This window comes from Delphinapterus leucas, chromosome 1, assembly GCF_059928025.1.
Source record: "Delphinapterus leucas isolate spDelLeu-1000000601 "Yukka" chromosome 1, BTC_Dleu_Yukka2, whole genome shotgun sequence".
NCBI classification, from domain to species: Eukaryota; Metazoa; Chordata; class Mammalia; order Artiodactyla; family Monodontidae; genus Delphinapterus; species Delphinapterus leucas.
In genome coordinates, this window is record NC_143129.1 from 169,918,618 (window position 1) to 169,941,577 (window position 22,960).

The following is a 22,960-nucleotide window of genomic DNA, read 5'->3' on the forward strand; positions in this document are numbered from 1 at the left end:
GGATCGTAGATCATTAAAAGCTAAAACTTTGCAAGAAAATAGAAGAAAATCTTAGAGACCTTGGGATAGAAAAAGCTTTCTTAGAACTAAAAAAGAAAATTAACCATAAGAGAAAAACTTGACACATTGGACTTAATCAATATTAAAATCTTCTGCCCTTCTAAAGACACCCTTAAAAAATTAAAACAGCAAGTTGCAGAATAGGGAGAAATATTTTTATTTTTAATATATATTTCTTACAAGGGAGCTGTATCCAGAATATGTAAAATAAAATCTATCAACTTGGACTTCCCTGGTAGCAGTGGTTAAGAATCTGCCTGCCAGTGCAGGGGACACGGGTTCGAGCCCTGCTCTGGGAAGATCCCACATGCCACGGAGCAGCTAAGCCCGTGTGCCACAACTACTGAGCCGGCTCTCTAGAGCCCGCGAGCCACAACTACTGAGCCCACGTGCCACAACTACTGAAGCCTGTGCTCCGCAACAAGAGAAGCCACAGCAATGAGAAGCCTGCACACCTCAACGAAGAGTAGCCCCCACTCCCTGCAACTAGAGAAAGCCTGCGCTCAGCAACAAAGACCCAATGCAGCCAAAAATAAATCAATGAATAAATAAATTTGTAAAAATATCTATCAACTCAATAATAAGAAAACTCAATGAAAAAGAGCCAAAAGATTCGTTCAGACTCCTTTCCAAGGAAGATATATGAACAACCAACAAGCACATGAGGAAATGCTCAGCATCATTAGGCATCAGGGGAAATGCAAATTAAAACCACAATGAGATATCTGTATGCATCCACCAGAAAAGCTGTAATTTAAACAGACATAAAACCAAGTGCTGATGATGTTGCTGAGCAACCAGAACCCTTATATGCTGCCGGTGGGATTATAAAGTGGTACATACAAACATTTTGGAAAACAGTTTGATAGTTTCTTATAAAATTAAACATACACTTAACTTATGACCCAGCAATTCTAATTCTAGATACTCATTCAAGATAAATAAAAACATATGTCTACAAAAAGTCTTGTATATGAATGTTTATAGCAGCTCTATTCATAATAGCCCCAAACTGCAAATAACCCAAATGTCTATAACAAGTAAATGAATAAATGAATTGTGGTGTAATAATACAATGGAATACTACTTGGCAATAAAAAGGAACAAACTATTGAATATGCAATACGGATGAATCTCAAAAACATCATGCTGATGAAGGAAGCTATACAAAAAAGAGTACATACTATATTACCCTCTTTTACATGAAATTTTAGGACAGGCAAAACTATAGTAATAGAAAGCATATCAGCGATTTTCTGGGGGTGGAGAGATTGACAGCAAAAGGGCAGGAGAGAATTTGTGGGGCTATTGTAAATGTTCTGTATCTGGATTGGGGAGGTATATATACTCATATATATGAGTATATATATTTGTCTAAACTCATCCAACTGTATACTTTAAGTAGGTGTATTTTATTGAATGAAAATTATAACAGGACATTTGTTTTTTTTTTTTTTTTGTCTGCGTCAGGTGTTGAGGCATGTGGGATCTTTCGCTGCGGCGCGTGGTCTCTTTGTTGCAGCGCTCGGGCTTCTCTCTAGTTGTGGCTGCGGGTATTCTCTCTTTAGTTGTCGCGTGCAGGCTCCAGAACACATGGGCTCTGTAGTTTACGTTGTGCAGGCTCTCTCGTTGAGGCATGCAAGCTCAGTAGTTGTGGCGCACGGGTTTATTTGCCCCGCTGCCTGTGGGATCTTATTTCCCCGACCAGGAATCGAACCCATGTCCCCTGCATTGGAAGGAGGATTCTTTACCACCGGACCACCAGGGAAGTCCCTCATTTTAAGAATAAAGAGAAGGGAGACTTCCCTGGCAGTCCAGTGGTTAAGACTTTGCCTTCCAATGCAGGGGGTGAGGGTTTGATCCCTGGTGGGGGAGCTAGGATCCCACATGCCTCGTGGCCAAGAGACCAAAACATAAAACAGAAGCAATATTGTAACAAAATTCAATAAAGACTTTAAAAATGGTCCACATCAAAAAAAAAGTCTTTAAAAAAAAGAAAAAGGAAGATAAGAAAGAGACAAAAGGAGTAGGAGGAGGTAGAGGAAGAGGAAAGAGAAGGTGAGGGAGAAAGAGCATCACTCAGGCTCAGAAAGGGAAAGTGATTTACCTAAGGTCACACAGCTGATGAACTGTGGAGTTGAGATCCCAGCCTAGATCTAACTGACTTCAAATCTCAGTCTCTTCCCACTGCTCCCATCAACAAATATGGTTTGATTATAGACACAGGATTAGTGAAGGAAAAAATAACACAAAGGGGGCTTTAGTGGTTTTCAAACAAACAGAACCATTGGTTGGGTCTTAGTTCCTCATATTACAGATGGGAAACCTGAAATCCAGAGAGGGAAGTGACTTGCCCAAGGTCACACAGCTGGTAAATAACAGAATTGGGACAATAATTTTGCTTCAGTGTTTTTATGATTTCTTCATGAGACACTTTTTCTCCTACCTCATTCTATTATTTTTCTCTGCCTCAAAGAGTTAAGAAGAGTAGCTCATAGAGTTAAGAAAAGAGTAAAGAAAGAGTAAGAAGAAAGATGGAAAAGCAACAGTCAAATGAGTGTTGCAAGCAACAAAAATAAAAGGAGACAAGAGAAAGCAATTGGGCTCAGATGATCAAGAAAGTCTTTCTGGAGGAGGTGAAACTTGATGGAAACCTGGAAAGACAGCATAGTGATGTTTGTGAGCAAGAGAGTTTAATTACAGGGTAGTAGGTAGACTTCATGGGAATATGGTTTGGGAGGCACCCTGCTATCCCGTTCAGAGTTTTTTCCTCTGGAAACCTGCCACCCCAGAATGTTATCATTAGAGACTTAATTTTTTAGTTTGAGACCATATGTCTCCCGCAGTCCTAGGTCAGGGAAACTATCCAACACACTGAAGACAGAGTTCAGTCATCAGCTCTTCCATTATTTGATAACTATGTCTACTTAGTGGGGTTGCAGAGTATGAGGGGGTCTGGAGTGAGTGATACTACCATAGCTGGGCTCTCTGTGTGGGCTTCTCAGGTCCACAAAGACAGATCCTGGAAAGCTAGGAGGCTGTGGATTGCCAAAGATGAGAATATACCCTTCATTGATCTCTTAGGGTAGTACTTGCTGCTGTAAGAAACAAAGCCACAAAACAAGTTTATTTCTGGCTAATGTAAAGTCCAGAACAGGTGTCCCTGGTTGATATGTGACCTTACTCCAAGCAGTGATTCATTAACCCAGGCTCTTTCCATCTTATGGCTCTGCCATCTTCACCACATGAAGCCCAAAGTGGCTATGTTTGTCAAACCACAGGAAGGAGAAAGAAATGGAGAAGTCTTCTTGGGAGGATTTTGTGGACAGATAATGTCCGCTCATATCCCATTGTCTAGAAGTCTGTCACAGAACATGGTAAATGTAGTCTAGCTGTGTGCGCAGGAAGAAGAGGAAACAGAGTCAGAAGTGACACAGGCAAAAGGGACCTTGCCCGCAGCACTTAATAAATAAAATAACTACCACTGATTAAATGTCTGCTTTGTGCCTGACATGGTGCTGGGCACTTTACTTAGTCAACTTAGTCCTCCAAAACTCTTGTGTAAAGTAGGTATATTATACGGAAGATGAGAGAGAAAAAAACCAAGGTTCAGAAAGGCTGGCTATTTTGCCCAAAGCCATACAGCTAGTGGGTGGTGGAACCAAGTTTTCAAACCTGGATCCGTCTGATACCAGAGCCCAGTCTAGTTGTGAGAATGGGATTCCTTAGACTTGTGTTCCTTATTTACATTTATATCTGATCACCTTTCTATAAACCACTAAAGAGCAACAGATTATTCATTTATGTATCCTCCCAATGCCTCCCGGTATAGGCTGTGCACATAACTGGTGATCAATAATGTTTTTTGATTAAATAATAATACATGTGTAAAGTGCCTTAAAGGTATACAAAATTCTTCTGCAACTTTAAAACAATCCTCATTTAAAAACTTAAGCAAAAAACTAAATTGAGCCGTTCAGTGGCTTGCCTAAAATCACATTGTAAAAACGAAATCTGAACAAGGTCTACTAATGCCAAGTCCAGTACTGGTACCAGCTTTACCACTTTCTAACAGGATGACCTTGGGTAGGTAATTTAACCTCAAAAATAATTTAACCTTGGGACTTCCTTGGCGGTCCAGCGGTTAAGACTCCGTGCTTCCAATGCAGGGAGTGTGGGTTCAATCCCTGGTCTGGGAACTAAGATCCCATATGCCACGTGGCTAATAATAATAATAATTTAACCTCATACTTATAAGTAAAATGAGTATAATCAAAGCATTCTCTCCATAAGTAAGTGAATAAAGGCAATAATACTTATAAAGCACTTAGTACAGTGGGTGGCACCGATAAGCACTCAATAAACATGAACTATTGATTAAGGGATTTAAGTTCTTTAACATTTCATTTGATTTAAGTTCTCTGACATTCCATGTTTTTCATGTGTGAAATAATAATATCTCTTTGATGTAGTTTTTGATAACTAAATGAGCTAAAGCATTTAAAGCCCCTGGTTAAGTGCTGAGCGTGTGGTAAATGTGAGGAAGCAACAGTGATTGCCTTTTAACAAACACCAAACCAAAATCATCATTTTTTTTTCCTCCAAAAAATTAGATGCTGTATGGGTGCCCAGGAAATGTTGTGTTTTTTTAAAAAAATATTTTATTATTTATTTATTTATTTGGCTGCGTTGGGTCTTCGTTGCTGCGCGCGGGATTTTCTCTAGTTGTGGTGAGCAGGGGCTACTCTTCATTGCGGTGCGCGGGCTTCTCATTGCGGTGGCTTCTCTTCTTGCAGAGCACAGGCTCTAGGCATGCGGGCTTCAGTAGTTGTGGAGCACAGGCTCAGTAGTTGTGGCTCACGGGCTTAGTTGCTCCGTGGCATGTGGGATCTTCCCAGAATAGGGATCGAACCCATGTCGCCTGCATTGGCAGGCGGATTCTTAACTACTGCACCACCAGGGAAGTCCAGGAAATGTTTGTTGACTGACAAATGAGCAGATGCCAATATCACTGCAATGTATAGTGTAATAAATAAATTTCATCTTTCTAAAACATCTTGCCTTTTAGGCAATCAAAACACTTGCCTGTCCCTACTTAGGCTTCCTTGCTTTCTGTGTCGGGAATCAGTAAATCATTTTCTTTTTGCCATAGTGTCCCTGCAAGGCTCTGGGGATTAGTTAAGACTCTCCTTTGATATCCAGATGGCAGAAAGGTGGCTCTATAGGGCTATGGTCAAGGGTACAGCAGCTATTTTTTTTTTTTTAACATCTTTATTGGAGTATAATTGCTTTACAATGTTGTGTTAGTTTCTGCTGTATAACAAAGTGAACCAGCTATATTATGCATATATATATCCCCATATCCCCTCCCTCTTGTGTCTCCCTCCCACCCTCCTTATCCCACCCCTCTAGGTGGTCACAAAGCACTGAGCTGATCTCCCCGTGCTATGCAGCTGCTTCCCAGTAGCTATCTATTTTACATTTGGTAGTGTATATATGTCAATGTTACTCTCTCACTTTGTCCCAGCTTACCCTTCTCTCTCCCCGTGTCAAGTCCATTCTCTACATCTGCGTCTTTATTCCTGTCCTGCCCCTAGGTTCATAAGGACATTTTTTGTTAGATTCCACACATATGTGTTAGCATACGGTATTTGTTTTTTTCTTTCTGACTTGCTTTGCTCTGTATTACCAACTCTAGGTCCATCCATCTCACTACAAATAACTCAGTTTTGTTTCTTTTTATGGCTGAGTAATATTCCATTGTATGTATGTGCCACATCTTCTTTATCCATTCATCTGTTGATGGACACTTAGGTTGCTTCCATGTCCTGGCTATTGTAAATAGTGCTGCAATGAACATTGTGGTACATGACTCTTTTTGAATTATGGTTTTCTCAGGGTATATGCCCAGTAGTGGGATTGCTGGGTCGTATGGTAATTCTATTTTTAGTTTTTTAAGGACCCTCCATACTGTTCTCCATAGTGGCTGTATCAATTTACATTCCCACCAACAGTGTAAGAGGGTTCCCTTTTCTCCACATCCTCTCCAGCATTTATTTATTTATCATTCTTTTTGTGGTACGCAGGCCTCTCACTGTTGTGGCCTCTCCTGTTGCAGAGCACAGGCTCCGGACGCGCAGGCTCAGCGGTCATGGCTCACGGGCCTAGCCGCTCTGCAGCATGTGGGATCTTCCCGGACCGGGACACGAACCCATGTCCCCTGCATCGGCAGGTGGACTCTCAACCACTGCGCCACCAGGGAAGCCCTCCAGCATTTATTGTTTGTAGATTTTTTCATGATGGCCATTCTAACCGGTGTGAGGTGATACCTCATTGTAGTCTTGATTTGCATTTCTCTAATAATTAGTGATGTTGAGCATCTTTTCATGTGTTTGTTGGCCATCTGTATATCTTTTTTAGAGAAATGTCTATTTAGGTCTTCTTCCCATTTTTGGATTGGGTTGTTTGTTTTTTTGATATTGAGCTGCATGAGCTGCTTGTATATTTTTGAGATTAATCCTTTATCAGTTGCTTCGTTTGCAAATATTTTTTCCCATTTGAGGGTTGTCTTTCGTCTTTTTTATGGTTTCTTTTGCTGTGCAAAATCTTTTAAGTTTCATTAGGTCCCACTTGTTTACTTTTGTTTTTATTTCCCTTTCTCTAGGAGGTGGGTCAAAAAGGATCTTGCTATAATTTATGTCATAGAGTGTGCTACCTATGTTTTCCTCTAACAGTTTTATAGCGTCTGGCCTTACATTTAGGTCTTTAATCCATTTGGAGTTTATTTTTGTGTATGGTGTTAGGGAGTGTTCTAATTTCATTCCTTTTTTTTTTTTTTTTTTTGCGGTACGCGGGCCTCTCACTGTTGTGGCCTCTCCCGTTGCGGAGCACAGGCTCCAGACACACAGGCTCAGCGGCCATGGCTCACGGGCCCAGCCGCTCCGCAGCATGTGGGATCTTCCCGGACTGGGGCACGAACCCGTGTCCCCTGCATCTGCAGGTAGACTCTCAACCACTGCGCCACCAGGGAAGCCCCTAATTTCATTCTTTTACATGTAGCTGTCCAGTTTTCCCAGCACCACTTATTGAAGAGGCTGTCTTTTCTCCATTGTATACTCTTGCCTCCTTTATCAAAGATAAGGTGACGATATGTGCATGGGTTTATCTCTGGGCTTTCTATCCTGTTCCATTGATCTATGTTTCTGTTTCTGTGCCAGTACCATACTGTCTTGATTACTGTAGCTTTGTAGTATAGTCTGAAGTCTGGGAGCCTGATTCCTCCCGCTCCATTTTTCTTTCTCAAGATTGCTTTGGCTATTCGGAGTCTTTTATGTTTCCATACAAATTGTGCAATTTTTTGTTCTAGTTCTGTGAAAAATGCCATTGGCAGTTTGATAGGGATTGCATTGAATCTGTAGATTGCTTTGGGTAGTATAGTCATTTTCACAATGTTGATTCTTCCAATCCAAGAACATGGTATATCTCTCCATCTGTTTGTATCGTATTTGATTTCTTTCATCAGTGTCTTATAGTTTTCTGCATACAGGTCTTTTGTCTCCTTAGGTAGGTTTATTCCTAGGTATTTTCTTCTTTTTGTTGCAGTGGTAAATGGGAGTGTTTCCTTAATTTCTCTTTCAGATTTTTCATCATTAGTGTATAGGAATGCAAGAGATTTCTGTGCATTAATTTTGTATCCTGCTACCCTGCCAAATTTATTGATTAGCTCTAGTCGTTTTCTGGTAGCATCTTTAGGATACTCTATGTATAGTATCATGTCATCTGCAGACAATGACAGCTTTACTTCTTCTTTTCCAATTTGGATTCCTTTTATTTCTTTTTCTTCTCTGATTACTGTAGCTAAAACTTCCAAAACTCTGTTGAATAATAGTGGTGACGGTGGGCAACCTTGTCTTGTTCCTGATCTTAAATGGTTTCAGTTTTTCACCATTGAGAATGATGTTCAGCCAGCTACTTCTGAATCTCCCCACCTGTTTGATTCTCAGCACATGTGCTTAGGAAAGGACTGGGTTCTGAAAGCACACATGCACGCACATTTTTTTAAAAATTAATTAAATAATTTATTTATTTAATTTTGTCTGTGTTGGGTCTTTGTTGTTGTGCGTGGGCTTCCTCTAGTTGCAGCGAGTGGGGGCTACTCTTCGTTGAGGTGCACAGGCTTATTGTGGTGGCTTCCTTCTTTTGTTGTGGAGCATGGGCTCTAGGCACGCCAGCTTCAGCAGTTGTGGCATGTGGGCTCAGTAGTTATGGCTCACGGGCTCTAGAGTGTAGGCTCAGTAGTTGTGGTGCATGGGCTTAGTTGCTCCGTGGCATGTGGGATCTTCCCAGACCAGGGCTCGAACCCTTGTCCCTTGCATTGACAGGTGGATTGTTTTTATTTATTTATTTGTTCATTTATTTATTTTGATGTGGACCATTTTTTAAAAGTCTTTATTGAATTTGTTGCAATATTGCCTCTGTTTCATGTTTTTGTTTTTTGGCCACGAGGCATGTGGGATCCTAGCTCCCCCACCAGGGATTGAACCCGCACCTCCTGCATTGGAAGGTGAAGTCTTAACCACTGGACTGCCAGTGAAGTCCATGCACATACTTTTTCAATGTATGAGTTTGTGACTTTTTTTTTCTGAAATCATAGATTCATTTTAGGAAGTTTGTCAAGTATTTAAAAAGCACAAAGAAGAATCATTGTTAATATTTTGTTGTCTATCTTTTTTTTTCTATTCATATAACATTAAGAAAATAAATCTATCTTATACTGTACTTACACTTGCTTTTTTAAACACATTATGTCATGAATATTTCCCCATGTTCTTAATAATTTTCCCAAACAAGATTTTATTCATGTCATATATCACCATATAGCTGTACCATATATGCACTTGTTATCTCATTGGTGTATACTTAAGTTTCACCAATTTCCCACCAATAAAACAACACTGAGAGTACATTTGTGCATAATTTTTATATTCATCCTCAATTCTCTCTTTGCCATAAATTTAGTGGTGTCCCGGAGCCCACTTGTCCCAGCTCATGAGAGCCAATTGTGCCCATCTCTTCCCAACTGCATGTTTGTGTTAGTGCTTGAAACTGGCTATTATGGGAGTGTTTACATCACAAAATCAGTAAAGGCTACAAATTGGGGACCCCTCTCCCTGCCCCTATGAGTTGTTAAACATTTTCCAGCATGCTACTGTATAAGTTCCTCAAAGTAGTATTTCAGAAGCAAGAAGTATGTGTATTTTACACACCTTTTAAACCTTTTGTTATTGCCACATTGCCCTCCAGAAAGATCAGGCACTTCTACTAGCAACTCATGAGAAAGAGGCATGACAGAGTTGGTATTTTAGTCAGCTTCCATTGGAGGAGCCAGGATAAACCTTGCAGATTTTAAGAGTAGAAATCAATGAAATAGATGACAGAAAAACAATACAAAAAACTGATTAAGCTGAAAGCTAATTCTTTGAGAGTATCAATAGAATTGATAAACCCTAACCAGACAGATCAGGATAAAAAAGAGAAAAGACACAATTACTGATATCTGGAATGAGAGAGGAAACATTATTATAGACACCACAGACATTAAAAGATAATAAGGGAATATTCTGAATAACTTTACACCAGTAAATTAGATGTCAACAAGTTAGATGAAATGGACAAATTCCTTGAAAGACACAAACTACCAAAGTTCATTCAGGAAGAAATAGATAATCTGAATAGCCGTCTATATCAGGAATGCAATGCTGGTTTAACATCTGAAATCAGTCTATGTAACTCACCACCTTAACAGACGAAAACAACAACAATGAAAACAAACAAACAAACAAAACATGATCATCTCAATAAGTACCGAAAAGCATTTGACAAAAATGTAACATCCATTTATGATAAAAACTCTCAGCAAACTAGGAAGAGAAGGGAACTTCTTCATCCTGATAAAGGACATCTAGGAAAACCCCACAGATAACATCATACTTAATGGTAAAGGACTGAGTGCTTTCCTCCTAAGATTGAGAACAAGGCAAGGATGTTTTTAAATTTAATATTGTACTAGAGATTCTAGCCAATGCAATAAGCAAGAAACAATATTATTTTTTAAAATATTAAATTCTTAAGGATAAAGTCAGCAAAAGATATGGAAGACCTGGACACTGAAGTCTACAAAACATTGCTGAGGGAAATTAAAGAAAACCTAAAAAGGTGGAGATATACTACGTTCTTGAATTGGAAGACTCAAAATTGTTAAAGTGTTAATTCTCCTCAAATTAAGCTATAGATCCAATGCAATCACAATAAAAACTTCCTAGACCTTTAAAATTCCCAGATTAACCATCATTTGGGTTTAAAATTATAGAGGCATGGGACTTCCCTGGTGGCGCAGTGCTTAAGAATCCGCCTGCCAATGCAGGGGACAGGGGTTGGAGCCCTGGTCCAGGAGGATCCCACATGCCGTGAGCGGCTGGGCCCGTGCACCACAACTGCTGAGCCCGAGTGCTGCAACTACTGAAGCCCACACACCTAGAGCCCATGCTCCACAACGGGAGAAGCCACTGCAATAAGAAGCTGGTGCACTGCAAGCAAGGGTGGCCCCGGCTCACCGCAACTAGAGAAAACCCGTGTGCAGCAACGAAGACCGAAGGCAGCCAAAAATAAAACAAAATTAAAAAACAAAAACAGAGAGAGGCAGTAAAGCAGCAAAGGTTAGGAGCAGGGAGTGCCAAGTTAGATAGACCTGAATTTAATCCCAACTCTATCTCTTACTAGCTGTGTGTCCTTGAGTAAGTTTTTGAGTAAGTAACTTCTCACTGCTTAGTTTTCCTCATCTTTTTTTTTTTAATATTTATTTATTAATTTGGCACGCCGGGTCTTAGCTGCAGTACGCGGGATCTAGTTCCCTGACCAGGGATCGAACCTGGGCCCCCTGCATTGGGAGTGCAGAGTCTTAACCACTGGACCACCCAGATTTCCTCATCTTTTAAGTGGAGATAATAATTTACCTCATGGAGCTAACATTGATGATTTAGCATAGTGCTTGGTGACAAAGGCTCAGTGGTTGTTAAGTATAATCATGGATTCAAATTACAGATTTCCCTTAAAAGAAAATCTTTGTGACCATTAGATAGGTAAAGATATGAAATAGGAAAAAAAATGAAACTAAGTTGAAATTTGAGAAATAAATTGTATTTCATCAAAATGAAAAACTTCTTCAAATGAAATGGCAAGTCACAGATTGCAAGAAAATATTCACAGTATATATATATGATCAAAGATCTTGTATCCAGAATATGCAAAGAATTATTTACAATCTATAATATAAATAACCCAATTTTTTAAATGGGGCAAAAGTTTTGAACAGACAAAAGATATATAGGAATAACCAGTAAATACATGAAAAGATATTCAGCATCAATAGTCATTAGAGAAATGTAAATTAAAACCACAAAGGGAAACCAATTCACACCCACTAGAATAACTAAAGTTAAAAAGACTAATAATACCAAAGATTGGCGAGGGTATGAAGCAACTGGAACTTTCATACATTGCTAGTCAGGGTGTAAAATGTACTTTGGAAAACAGCTTAGTTATATAATTAAACATATACCTGGGGGCTTCCCTGGTGGTGCAGTGGTTGAGAGTCCGCCTGCTGATGCAGGGGACACGGGTTTGTGCCCCAGTCTGGGAAGATCCCACATGCCGCGGAGCGGCTGGGCCCGTGAGCCATGGCCGCTGAGCCTGCGCATCCGGAGCTCCACAACGGGAGAGGCCACAGCAGTGAGAGGCCCGCGTACCGCAAAAAAACAAACAAACAAAAAAAACACTTAAACCTCAACATTGATATAAATATACATGTGGAATTGCTTCATGGTCTGTCAGCCTGTGTTAGAGTTTAGGAAGGGAACCCCCCTCCATGAATCAGCTCAGAATAGGGCTGGTCATAGTCAAGGATTTGCCACCTGCAGGCAGCTCACCAGCACCCCCAGGAGGTTTGCCTGCACCTCAGCTCCCTCACTATGACCCCAGGGCCTTTCTTATGGAATGCTGATCCTGCTGGTCTTGGTTAGCCAGAGGGAACTTGGGCAAGCCACAGACCTGGAGGACCCCTCTACTGAGACAAAAGTGGCCAGCTTTGCAGTCAGAGATTTGGGGTTCCAATCCCAGCAGTAGGCTTCCTTCTAATCTCAGAAGTCTGTGAACTTGGCTAAATCACTTATCCGCTCTGAAGCCTAATGCTCCAGAAAGGCAAGTAGTGTTCATCTTTGCATCTTCAGTGCCTGGAACATACATGTCTACTGAATGAACTACTGCACAGTGCTGGGACAGGAAGGCTGTTCTACATACTTGTAAAGTAAAAGTCTAATTATCTGCTCCCCTGGACACAATGCTTCTTAACATTTTAGGGGATCACAAACCCTTCTGAGAATCTGATGAAAACCCTGAACCCTCTCCCTGCAGAAAACTACACATGTGTATACCATTTTACATATCATTTCCACATTCCTGGGAAGCCCATGGACCTTGAGTTAAGATCCTTGGTTCTGGAACCTTCAGCTCTGAAGGTTCTATCAAGCATTTTTGCAACACAGCTACAATTTGTTCTGCACTTAATCTCTGCCAGAGCCTCTACTCTTATAACCCTCTGAGGATGGTTTACAGATAAGGAAAATGAAATTCAGAGAGGCCAAGTAACTTGCCCAAGATCACACAGCTAGTCATGGCTGATGTTGAGATTTGACTTCATTCTCATGCCTTCTGATTCTAACCCTCTGCTCATTCCTCCAGGTGAGAATTTAGACCATTCAGATGCTCTCTGAAGCTCATGCCAAGGGTCTGGGAACTATAAAGCTCTGTAGTAACAGCAGGAATGACTGCCCCAATCCGGTCCTCTGGTAAGAAGATTCTGCAATGGGTGAGTGACTCCAGGCCCATCCCAGGTGCAGGCCCCAGGCCCAGCTCAAACACGTGTCATCTGCCGCTTTATTTCTCAATTCAGCCCACAGCCCGGGGAGTGGTTATGGAGCGGATGAAGGGAAGAGAAACAGAGGAAATTACTTATAAAAAGAAGTTTCAGACTGAGTCATATACATGAGTTATAACTCAGAGAGAGGCTCTGAGGTAGGAGAGGAAAAGAGAGAGATGGTCCTTACAAGAGGGCTCCTTCTCCTCGTGGGACAAAGATGCTTAGATGAGTTGACCGGTATCTCTGCTCTAGAGAGAGAAACTGAGAGGGTGGAGTCTGTGCTTGGGGAGGAGGGAGTGGGTAGTAGCCAACGTGTGTTAAAGATTTCCTATGTGTCAGGCCCTGTGCCATGTGCTTCTGATACAGTGCCTAGTTTACCTTCACCAGAGTAGATACTACTATTAATCCCCATTTTATTTATTTTTTTAACATCTTTAATGGAGTATAATTACTTTACAATGGTGTGTTAGTTTCTGCTTTATAACAAAGTGAATCAGCTATACATATACATATACATATATCCCCATATCTCCTCCCTCTTGCGTCTCCCTCCCACCCTCCCTATCCCACCCCTCTAGGCGGTCACAAAGCACCGAGCTGATCTCCCTGTGCTATAAGGCTGCTTCCCACTAGCTATTGGTTTTACATTTGGTAGTGTACATATGTCCGTGCCACTCTCTCACTTCGTCTCAGCTTATCCTTCACCCCCTCCCCGTGTTCTCAAGTCCATTCTCTACATCTGCGTCTTTATTCCCGTCCTGCCCCTAGGCTCTTCAGTTAATCCCCATTTTTAAGATAGGGAAATTGAGGCAGAAAGTTTAAGTGACTTGCCCAAGGTCACACAGACAAGGGGTCCAAATTGGATTCTAACCCAGAAATGCTTATACTTCAAGAAAAAAGTTAAACAGCAAAACCAGGACAGCCCTGACCCCAGAGTCCGTGCCTAACCACAGCTCTAGACTTCTTTCTATGTCCTGGTTGCCATTTGCTTATAACCAAATGGCTCTGTAGACATACCCTCTCCTTTAATGCTCACAGCAGCCCCATTTGACAGTTGGGGAAACCTCAGGGCAGTGAAATGACTCTCCCAAGGTCACACAGCAGGTCAGTGCTGGGGCTGGGGTGTGATTTCAGGTCCGTCTGACTGCAGGTCCAGCGCTGTTCCCACCACCACTCCTGCCTTCACAGAGAGCTGGGCGGGAGCGAGTAGGTGGGGTCCACTGCACAGCCCGAGGGACGGGGATGGCCCACAAAGCCCGCCTGCTCACCTCCACGTCTTTCTCTTTTGACAGCACAGCCTTAAAGGCAACCATTTGCCTGTGGCTGCAGCTGCCTTCACTGGGGGTGGAGGTGGGAGTGTCATTTAGATTTCCCTCCTGCTACTGCTGAGTCATTTCTCCCTCCAGTCCTTGGAGTTAGTGGGAACCCTCCCCCCGCCCAAGAAATGGAAGCTACTCAGAAGACCTCAGTTCAAAGTGGAGGAACTTTCCAGCCATACGGGGGACTGCCTTGTGATGTGGTGGGGTCTCTGTAGTGGTTGGCGGTATTTGAGAAGAAACCGGATAACCATCTATGGGAGATTCCTGTCATGGGCAGAGACTGGGTCTAGGCCTTTAGAACCCTTCTAACTGTGAGCTTTTATGAGTCACTGTAAGGTGAAATATAGCCCATGCAGCAAGGTGGCTTAGTATGAGCTTTGGGGCCAAATTAGACCTGGGCTCAAAACCTGGATCAGCCACCTCGTTTGTTGCTGGAGACCCGTGGGCCAGCTTCCTCTCTTAGCTTCAGTTTCCTTGTTATAAGATGGAAATGATCATACCTACCTCATGAGATTGCTTTGAGTATTAGGGGTGTTGTATATATTGTGCCCCGTAAAAAGTGGGAACTCAATCATGCCTACTATCATAGCCATTAAATGAATGGCCAAATCAAGGATTAAATCCATGTGTTAACCAAAGTACCAAATGTTTGGATGCATAACATTTGGGGGAAACCAGATTTTTCTCTGAGGGTGCCTGTCTCAGAAATAATCATGAAAAACACAAAATGTAAGTGGGTGAAAACAGGAAACAACTAGGGGCTTCAATGCCTGTGCCAACAACTGAGAGTTGGCGTCTCTGACTCAGACGGGGTGTGTAAAATCATCTAAAGAGTCCCCGACTGGGAACAGGAATATTCTCTAAGACCTTGACAAGTCCCATTAGTTCTCTGCATGTGCAGCCCAGGCGATGGGGAACTCACTATCTTCTGAGACTGTCCACAGGAAACTCCTCAAATTCCCTAAGGTGTTTCCTGCTGTTTGCCAGCTGGTAAATGTAACTTTCTAACAGCTACATCTTCTAATTGAGACCAGACCCCAATATTATAGGAACCTTTATGACCACATGGCTGGCTGAGGGGAAAAGTGATAACCAGACAGGTCTGTGGAACATGTAAGTAGATCTTGGGCATCTTGGAAGCAGAGAGGTGGGACATCACCCTGTTAAGAGTGAGTTTCAGGGACTTCCCTGGTAGTCCGTCCAGTGGTTAAGACTCCGTGCTCCCAATGCAGGGGGCCCAGGTTTGATCCCTGGTCAGGGAACTATATCCTGCATGCATGCTGCAACTGAGTCTGCATGCCACAACTAAAGATCCCGCATTCTGCAACTAAGACCTAGCACAGCCAAAATAAATAGATTAAATAAACTTAAAAAAAAAAAAAAAAGGGTGAGTTTCAGAACCACACAAACCTCGATTTGAGTTCTGCTCTGCCACTTAGCTGTGTCCTTGGGCAAATCACTTAACCTCTTAGCCTCAACTTTCTCATGTGTGGAATGGAATTAATCATATCTCTGGGAATTCCTGGTGATCCAGTGGTTAGGACTCTGCTCTTCCACTGAAGGGGGCACGGGTTCGATCCCTGGTCGGGGAATTAAGATCCTGCAAGCCACACGGTGAGCCAAAAAAAAAGCATATCTCCTTCACATGAGGATCAAATGAAATAAAGCCTGGAAAACACCTGGCATCCAGCATCTCCACATAGTATTTGTTTAATAGACTGGAAAGGGGACTTCCTGGTGGCACAGTGGTTAAGAATCCGCCTGCCAATGCAAGGGACACGGGTTCGAGCCCTGGTCCGGGAAGACCCACATGCCATGGAGCAACTAAGCCCGCGAGCCACAACTACTGAGCCCGTGTGCCACAACTACTGAAGCCTGCACGCCTAGAGCCCATGCTCTGCAACAAGAGGAGCCACCTCAATGAGAAGCCTGTGCACCTCAATGAAGAGCCACCCCCACTCCCCACAACTAGGAAAAGCCCACGCGCAGCAATGAAGACCCAACACAGCCAAAAATAAATTAATTTAAAAATATATATATTAAAAAAAAATAGACTGGAACGGATATTTCATGGGAAGGGGCATCCTACAGGGTGGAAGCTCAGGCATTCTTATTCAAGTGTTGAAGGGAAGAGTGACTCTGGAACTTGGGGACATCTGGACTGACAATTTTTTTCCCCAAGCCGGGTAATTTCTATTAGTGGGTTTTGCCCAAAGAGTCAGCACTCAGGAAAGTTCCTGGCTGAGATGTTGGTGGCTTGGAACTGTGTTTCTGGAGTCCACTGAGTTCCTGGGGGGCCGTCCCGAACTTATAAAAGTTAGAACAAGCTTGACTGTACAAGCCACACTTTTTACCTTCCAAAACATGTTCAGACTCACTTGCTCATTTGATCTTCAGGTTATGCTATGAGATGAGCACAGATTATGATCCTCATTTAGCAAGTGAGAAAACTGAGGCTCAGAGAAGGGAAGTAATATTTGAGTTTTGGGGTTTAGCTGCTGAGAAAGCAGTTGTGGACTCCCACTCTACACATCACCATTTCCTAGTTCTTGAATCTTCCCTCTGGTGCCTGGGGCAAGACACTGCTTGGTGTCTCAGAGCATCAGCTTCCTTTCCTCCTCCCTAGATGCCTTTCCAGGCTCCTGCAACTCTGTGGGTGAAGTTTCTATACTTCCTCCAGCACTACCAAGTCCACTGTTCCTGCATTCTCTCTTGCTCACCCATTCAACAAACACTAGCTGAGGACCAATATACTGTGTGCCAGGCCTGGTGCTAGGTGCTTGGGATACAGAAATGAACAAAACACAGCCCATACCTTCGAGTTCACAGACTGGGTAGGGAGAAAACACATCATCAACTAATTCCAAAGCTGTGTGATATACAAAGAGATGCAGTGAGAGCGTCTGGGGATCCCAAAGGAGGACTGCCAAACCCTGTCTGGGATGTCCTTGTTGGCTTCCTGGAGGTGTCATTTGAATTTTCCTAAAGGATGAGTAGAAGTTAGCCATGCACAATCCAGTGGAGGCAGGAACATGTTCAGGTCTTGTGAGCAGTATGGGGATAAGTTATGAGAGCTGATGCTGGGGCTCAGCGGGGACCAGATCACACAGGACACTGGCTGTCAGGCTAGGATGTCTGGGCTCTCTCTGTGGGCAGAGAGGAGCCACTCCAGGATAGATGCTGGGTCAGATTTGTGATTATAATGGAGTATGCTGCAGACACAAGAGACTGAAGGGGGGACTTCCCTGGTGGCGCAGTGGTTAAGAATCCACCTGCCAATGCAGGGGACATGGGTTCAATCCCTGGTCCAGGAAGATTCCACATGCCGTGGAGCAACTAAGCCCATGCGCCACAACTACTGAGCCTGCATGCACAACTACTGAAGCCTGCGCACCTAGAGCCCCTGCTCTGCAACAAGAGAAGCCACCGCAATGAGAAGCCCGCGTACCGCAACGAAGAGTAGCCCGCGCTCACCGCAACTAGAGAAAGCCCGCGCGCAGCAACAAAGACCCAACGCGGCCAAAACTAAATAATTAAAAAAAAAAAAAGACTGAAGGGAATTAGTAGCCTGTGGCAAAGAACAGAAAATGCGGTAAACGGGGAGAATGGAGAGGATGGGATGGATCCCAAAAATATTTAGGGAACGATATTGATGGGACCAGGAGGAAGACTGGATGTAGGAAGTGGGGGAAGGGGTCAGGGATGGTGCTCAGGATTCCAGCTGTGATGATGGGGTCCAGGGTGGACAACCTAGGGTGGTGGGTGGGACAGAAAATGTTGGTTTCACTGCACAGAGAAGTGGAACATACCCAGGTCAGGGACTCAGTACTATGTGTGTCAGTGGTGTTCACCAGAGCTCCAGTGCAGCATTCCCTGCTCCTGTGGGGAGGCTGCTAGCTCAGAACCTGCAAGCCGAGGCCAGCTCAGAAGCTGAGCTGCTAGTGTCACAATCTCCTTCCATCATAAGAGGACTTACCTCTTGGGCCCTTACTTTCTTATCTATAAAGTGAGGAGGTTGAGAAATACCAGAAGCAAAAGACCCTCGTTGATAAAGCTTTGAATCTTGCCAGACTGGCAGGTCCCCACTCACTGACTGTTATCTCACAGTTTCTTTTGCTGGTTCTCCCCCCTCCAGGTCACCTCTAAATGCTAATATGTGCTAGGGCTCAATCAGTCTCCTCGTCTGCTCAGTCCCTACGATAGCACTTCTCAGGCTCTAACGTGCACGCAGATCTCATTGAAATGTAGACTCTGACTGAGCAGGTCTGGGGGTGGGCCTGAGATTCTGCACTTCTAACAAGCTCCCAGGTGATGTGGATGCTGCCTGTCCATGGACCACACTATGAAAGTCCAGCTTCCTGGCTCTACAAACTTTCTCCAAACTAATGACTCCCAAATTTATACTTCCCATCCAGACCTCTCTCTAGAACTCCGACTTCTAATTACAACTCTTGGTTGACACCTCCATTTGGATATTTTAAGGCATCTCCCAGAGTTCTCAAACCTGCTTCCCCCCAATTCTCCTTCAGTACTCAACTGCTCAAGTCAAAAACCTACAAGGTATCTGTGCGTCTCCTTTTTCTCTTAGCCTCTACATCCAAACTGACAGCAAGCAAGTGCGGTCTACTTTACCTCCGAAGCATATCCGGACCCTGTCTACTCCCTCCCCATCTCCACTCCCACCACCCTAGTCCAGGCGACCTCCTCTCTCGTGTGAGCTACTGCAGAAGCCACCGACCTGGCCGCCCTGCTTCTTGCCTGCCCTCTCCCCGCATCATTTCTCTACACATTAGAGTGGTCTTTTTAAAATATAAATCAAGTCATGTCACTCTCCTGCTTAATTAAATTCTTTTAGGAGCTAGCATCTCATCTAGAATTAAATCCTAACTCCTTACTCTGGCCTATAAAGCCCAGCATGCCTGGCCCTGGCCCTGACACCACAGCCCTGTCAGCTTCTCTCCAGTCCCTGAGCATGGCCAGCCTGTTTCCTCCTTGGAGGCTTTGTCCTGACTCTGCCCTCTGCTTCCTGGTCCTGGCTGGGCCCTTCTCATCATTCAGATCTCAGCTTGTGGGTCACCTCCCCGGAGAGGCCTTCCCTGATCACCCCATCTCTCATCCCAATTTAACTCTGCATGTCTCATCAGTAGCTGACCTTTGTTTACTTGTCTGCTTCCCCACTGGAAGCAAGACCCAGGAAAACAATGACCTTGTTTTCTACTTGGTTCACCGGCATCTGGAACAGGGCCAGCATAGGTACTCAGAAAAAAATTGTGTTAGGAAATGTCATTCCCCCAATAAGCCTCAGTTTCCCCATCTACTAAACAGCGATAATAATATAATAGCATCTTCCTCACAGGGTTGTTAGGATTAAATGAGAAATACGTGTAAGGCCCTGGCACTTGGTCACTAGTGGCTAGTAATCCCATTACTATAATCAATACCATATTGGAATCCCTGACAGGAATGTGTGGGCAGAGCCAGCGGGACTCCCACATGCTCCCCAGCTGAGCTCCAAGCAGCTGGGCTAATTGGCCCTGGCCCACTACTTGTCACTGCCAAAGTCCTCAACACCCAATAGCAGAGGGAGGGCAAATCCAGGGATGACAAGTGGAGACAAGCGAGCTTCAACTCAACTGTAAGTTTATTAGAAAGGCCGTGGACAGATGAACCCTGAGTTACCAGCTGAGGAAGGAATGAAAAAAGCCCCTGCCCCTCTTGGCCTGCCCCACAGGCCTCCTGTGAATTCTGTCCTGCGGCAGACTCCAACAGAAGTCAGCCAAAAAGTGCTTTCCAGATGCTCCTTCAGGGGCTGCCCGACCTGACTGCAGAGGACCCAGTGGTACGGCCAATGTGGATGCTGGTGCCTGGAGCTGGGAGCCACGGGGCCTTGGTCCTCTCCTCTAGCAGAAAGTGGTTCCAGAACCCCCAACAGAACAGAACAGAAAAGGAGCCGATGGGGATAGAGCAAGTTCTGCCAAACAGCCAAGGGCTCTGGAAGGTGACGCTGGACTGCCTTGGAGGTGGGTGCAGATGGCTACAGATGGCCAATTGTAGGGGTCCCCCCCAGGGGGACCCTAAAGCTGCTCTAAGGAGTCTCAGCTACAGACAGCCCTAGTGTGACTCAGTACCCCTCCTGGGGCTGCACTGGCTACTTCTGCTCCCAGAAAGGCAAATGGATCTTGTAAAAATCCATGGTGGTTGGTGCCATTTTTTTCTTAAAAAAAGACAAGAGTTTGTACAGTGAATCGATTTCAACCAGCAGAGCCTGAACCGAGAAGAGTGCGTCCTGGGGGAGGAGAAGGCACTTCTCACGCCCTCCCCGGGGTGATCTGGGCCCCCTCGGGGCTCCGCTCCCTCTGGCCCTGTGACTCAGGCCCGCTCCCTCTGGGAAGTACGCTGCCTCCATCGAGCTAGCACTGCCCTGCGGCCCGGATGCTCTGGCCCCTCACAGGGTGGTCGATGGCAGCTTCCTCACCCGCCGCTGGGCCAGGATAGACGACTCGATGGGCTTCAGCTGAGGGGTGGGCTTGGAGCTGTTGAGCGCAGAGTATGTAGCTGCCATGGCTCCCTGGGGGAGGAGGTGGCAGTCAGTTCCCGAGGGTGGGAGGCGCGTGTGCTCCAGGGCCAGGCCAGCCCCTCCCAGTGTTCCACAGCCCCCACAGGCCCCTGTTAATCCCGCCTTGGTGGTTCTTCATGGTCATCAGTCCTGCCTCATCCATCAGACTGGAGGCTTCAGAGCTCAGGGGCTGAGCCCCCTAGAGGACCAGGGGGGCCATGAGTGCACTGTAGACACCCCTGCATGTCAGACTGGGGCTCCCTGGGAAGAGACACACATGGCATCTCCTGGCTCTGCCACCCCAAGTCCCTGCCCATGGAACCTTGACCTGGCAGCCTGGGTGTCTGTACCTTCACAGTCTGCAGGTCCTGGTGGGATAGCTGGCTCTGGGGGAGCTTGTCTTTCTGGGTGATCCACGGGTGCTGCAGGACCTGCTTAGCTGTGAGGCGCTGGTGTGGGTCCACATGCAGCATCTTGGATACCAGGTCCTGGAGGAACAGCAGGAAGGGGTTGGTGGGAAGGGCTAGCAGGGGCGCACACAGCTGTGTCTGTAAGGCAGCCATCTCCTGCCATCTCCCACCTGGACCCTTGCAGTGGCCCCTTCGATCCACTCTCCACACCACTCCACGGCCTCCCCGAGCACATGCCCTTCTTCAGGACTTCTTCCTGGAAGGCCGTTTCCTTTCTCTTTCACCTTCTAGAAGCCATGCAGGAAGGTGGGAAGAACCTAAGGCTGGGGTTGGGCAGGTTCAAAACCTGACTCCCCTGCTCATCAACTGCATCTCCTGGGCAAGTTACTTTAACTCTCTGAGCCTCAGTTTCGCCTCTGAGAAACGGGATAACAAAAATACCTGACTCATAAGGTTAATGCAAGGTGGCACTGTTCATTAAGGGCTCAACCTCTGTCTGACACAGAGGTTCCCATGACTGGAACCCATTGCTAACAGTGAAAGCTCAAACGTCCCCTCCTCTGAGAAGGCCTCTCTGCCCGGTAACCTGGGGCTCTGCTCGTGTCTCCACTGCCTGTACCCCTGACCAGGAGGACCTGCCTCTCCGCACCTGGCATCTCTGTTCCTTGCGTGCAAGCCTGTCTCTCACCTCACACTAAGTTTCCCCACGGCAGGGGCTGTGATGATGCAGCCCTCTGTTCCCCTACAGGGCCCAGAACACGGGAAGGGCCAGTAAATGATCACCAAGTTGTTTCCAAACAAGGTGTGGGGGGCAGTCTGCCTGGGAGTCTTTCACTTGGAGAAATATGGCAACAGAGATTTGTGGGACATTCCACTTGGAGAAATGAGGCTGCAGGTCACCTGTTTGTGAAATGCTGAAAAGCCCTGGGATGGGACCCTGCCTCCCCCCCCACGAATGAGCAGGGTCCAGATCCTTACAGACTCACCTTGGCTGTGTCTGAAACCGTGTTCCAATTTCCCCCGCTGAGGGTGAACTTCCCACTGCCGATCCGGGTCAGGATTTCCTCTGGTGTGTCACTGGGTCCATTGGCAAATGGAGTGTATCTGGGGAAAAGTCCACCCAGTCTGGGTATAGCCTCTGGCCTCCATCCTGGGGCCAGGGGTGGGGAGGGGTGGGGGACTGTGTCTCCCCCTTCAGACGGGGTGCTCCCAAGGGTGGCACTTCCTCCTCCAGGTGGAGTTCCCAAAGGCAGGGCCATGTCCCTGTCTTCAGGCCTTCCTGAGGCAGGGCTGAGTCTCTCCCATCAGACAAGCACCACCCCAGCTACACTAGGGCTGGAGGAAGGGGCGGGGGGCTGAGGGGGGCAGGCCAGTGGGGTACTCACCCCGCCAGCATGGTGTACAGCAGAATGCCCAGGCTCCAGATGTCGCAGCCCTCGTCATAGCCCTGGCGCTTCAGTACCTGGCAGGAAGGGAGGCAGGGGAGGGTGGTCTGTCTGAGGGGCAGTGGCGAGTGGCCCCATATGCTTGCCTGCTCCTCCCCAAAGGGTAGGACAAGGGTCCCAGGCCTGGGCTGATCCTCCCTTGGTACCCGGGCCAAGGCCACAGAGACGGGTTCTGGACAGCGTGGGGCCTCTGGAAG

At 45.4% G+C, this 22,960-nt stretch overlaps 1 protein-coding gene across 7 annotated transcripts in view; it reads right to left on the minus strand.

Annotated features, from left to right (window-relative positions):
- Positions 1-19,975: 19,975 nt before the first annotated feature.
- RPS6KA1 (ribosomal protein S6 kinase A1) overlaps positions 19,976-22,960 on the minus strand; it is a 36,361-nt gene continuing 33,376 nt past the window's right edge. For 3 of the 7 annotated variants that reach the window (XM_022551720.3, XM_022551721.2, XM_022551718.3), the window contains 5 exons: positions 22,704-22,780; positions 22,305-22,422; positions 21,489-21,605; positions 21,259-21,396; positions 19,976-20,920 (listed from right to left, as the gene is read on the minus strand). In XM_022551720.3, the coding sequence (XP_022407428.1) occupies positions 20,798-20,920; positions 21,259-21,396; positions 21,489-21,605; positions 22,305-22,422; positions 22,704-22,780 (573 nt within the window). In that variant the 3' untranslated portion in view covers positions 19,976-20,797. The other 4 variants (XM_022551722.2, XM_022551723.2, XM_022551719.3 and 1 more) reach the window with 2 other exon arrangements.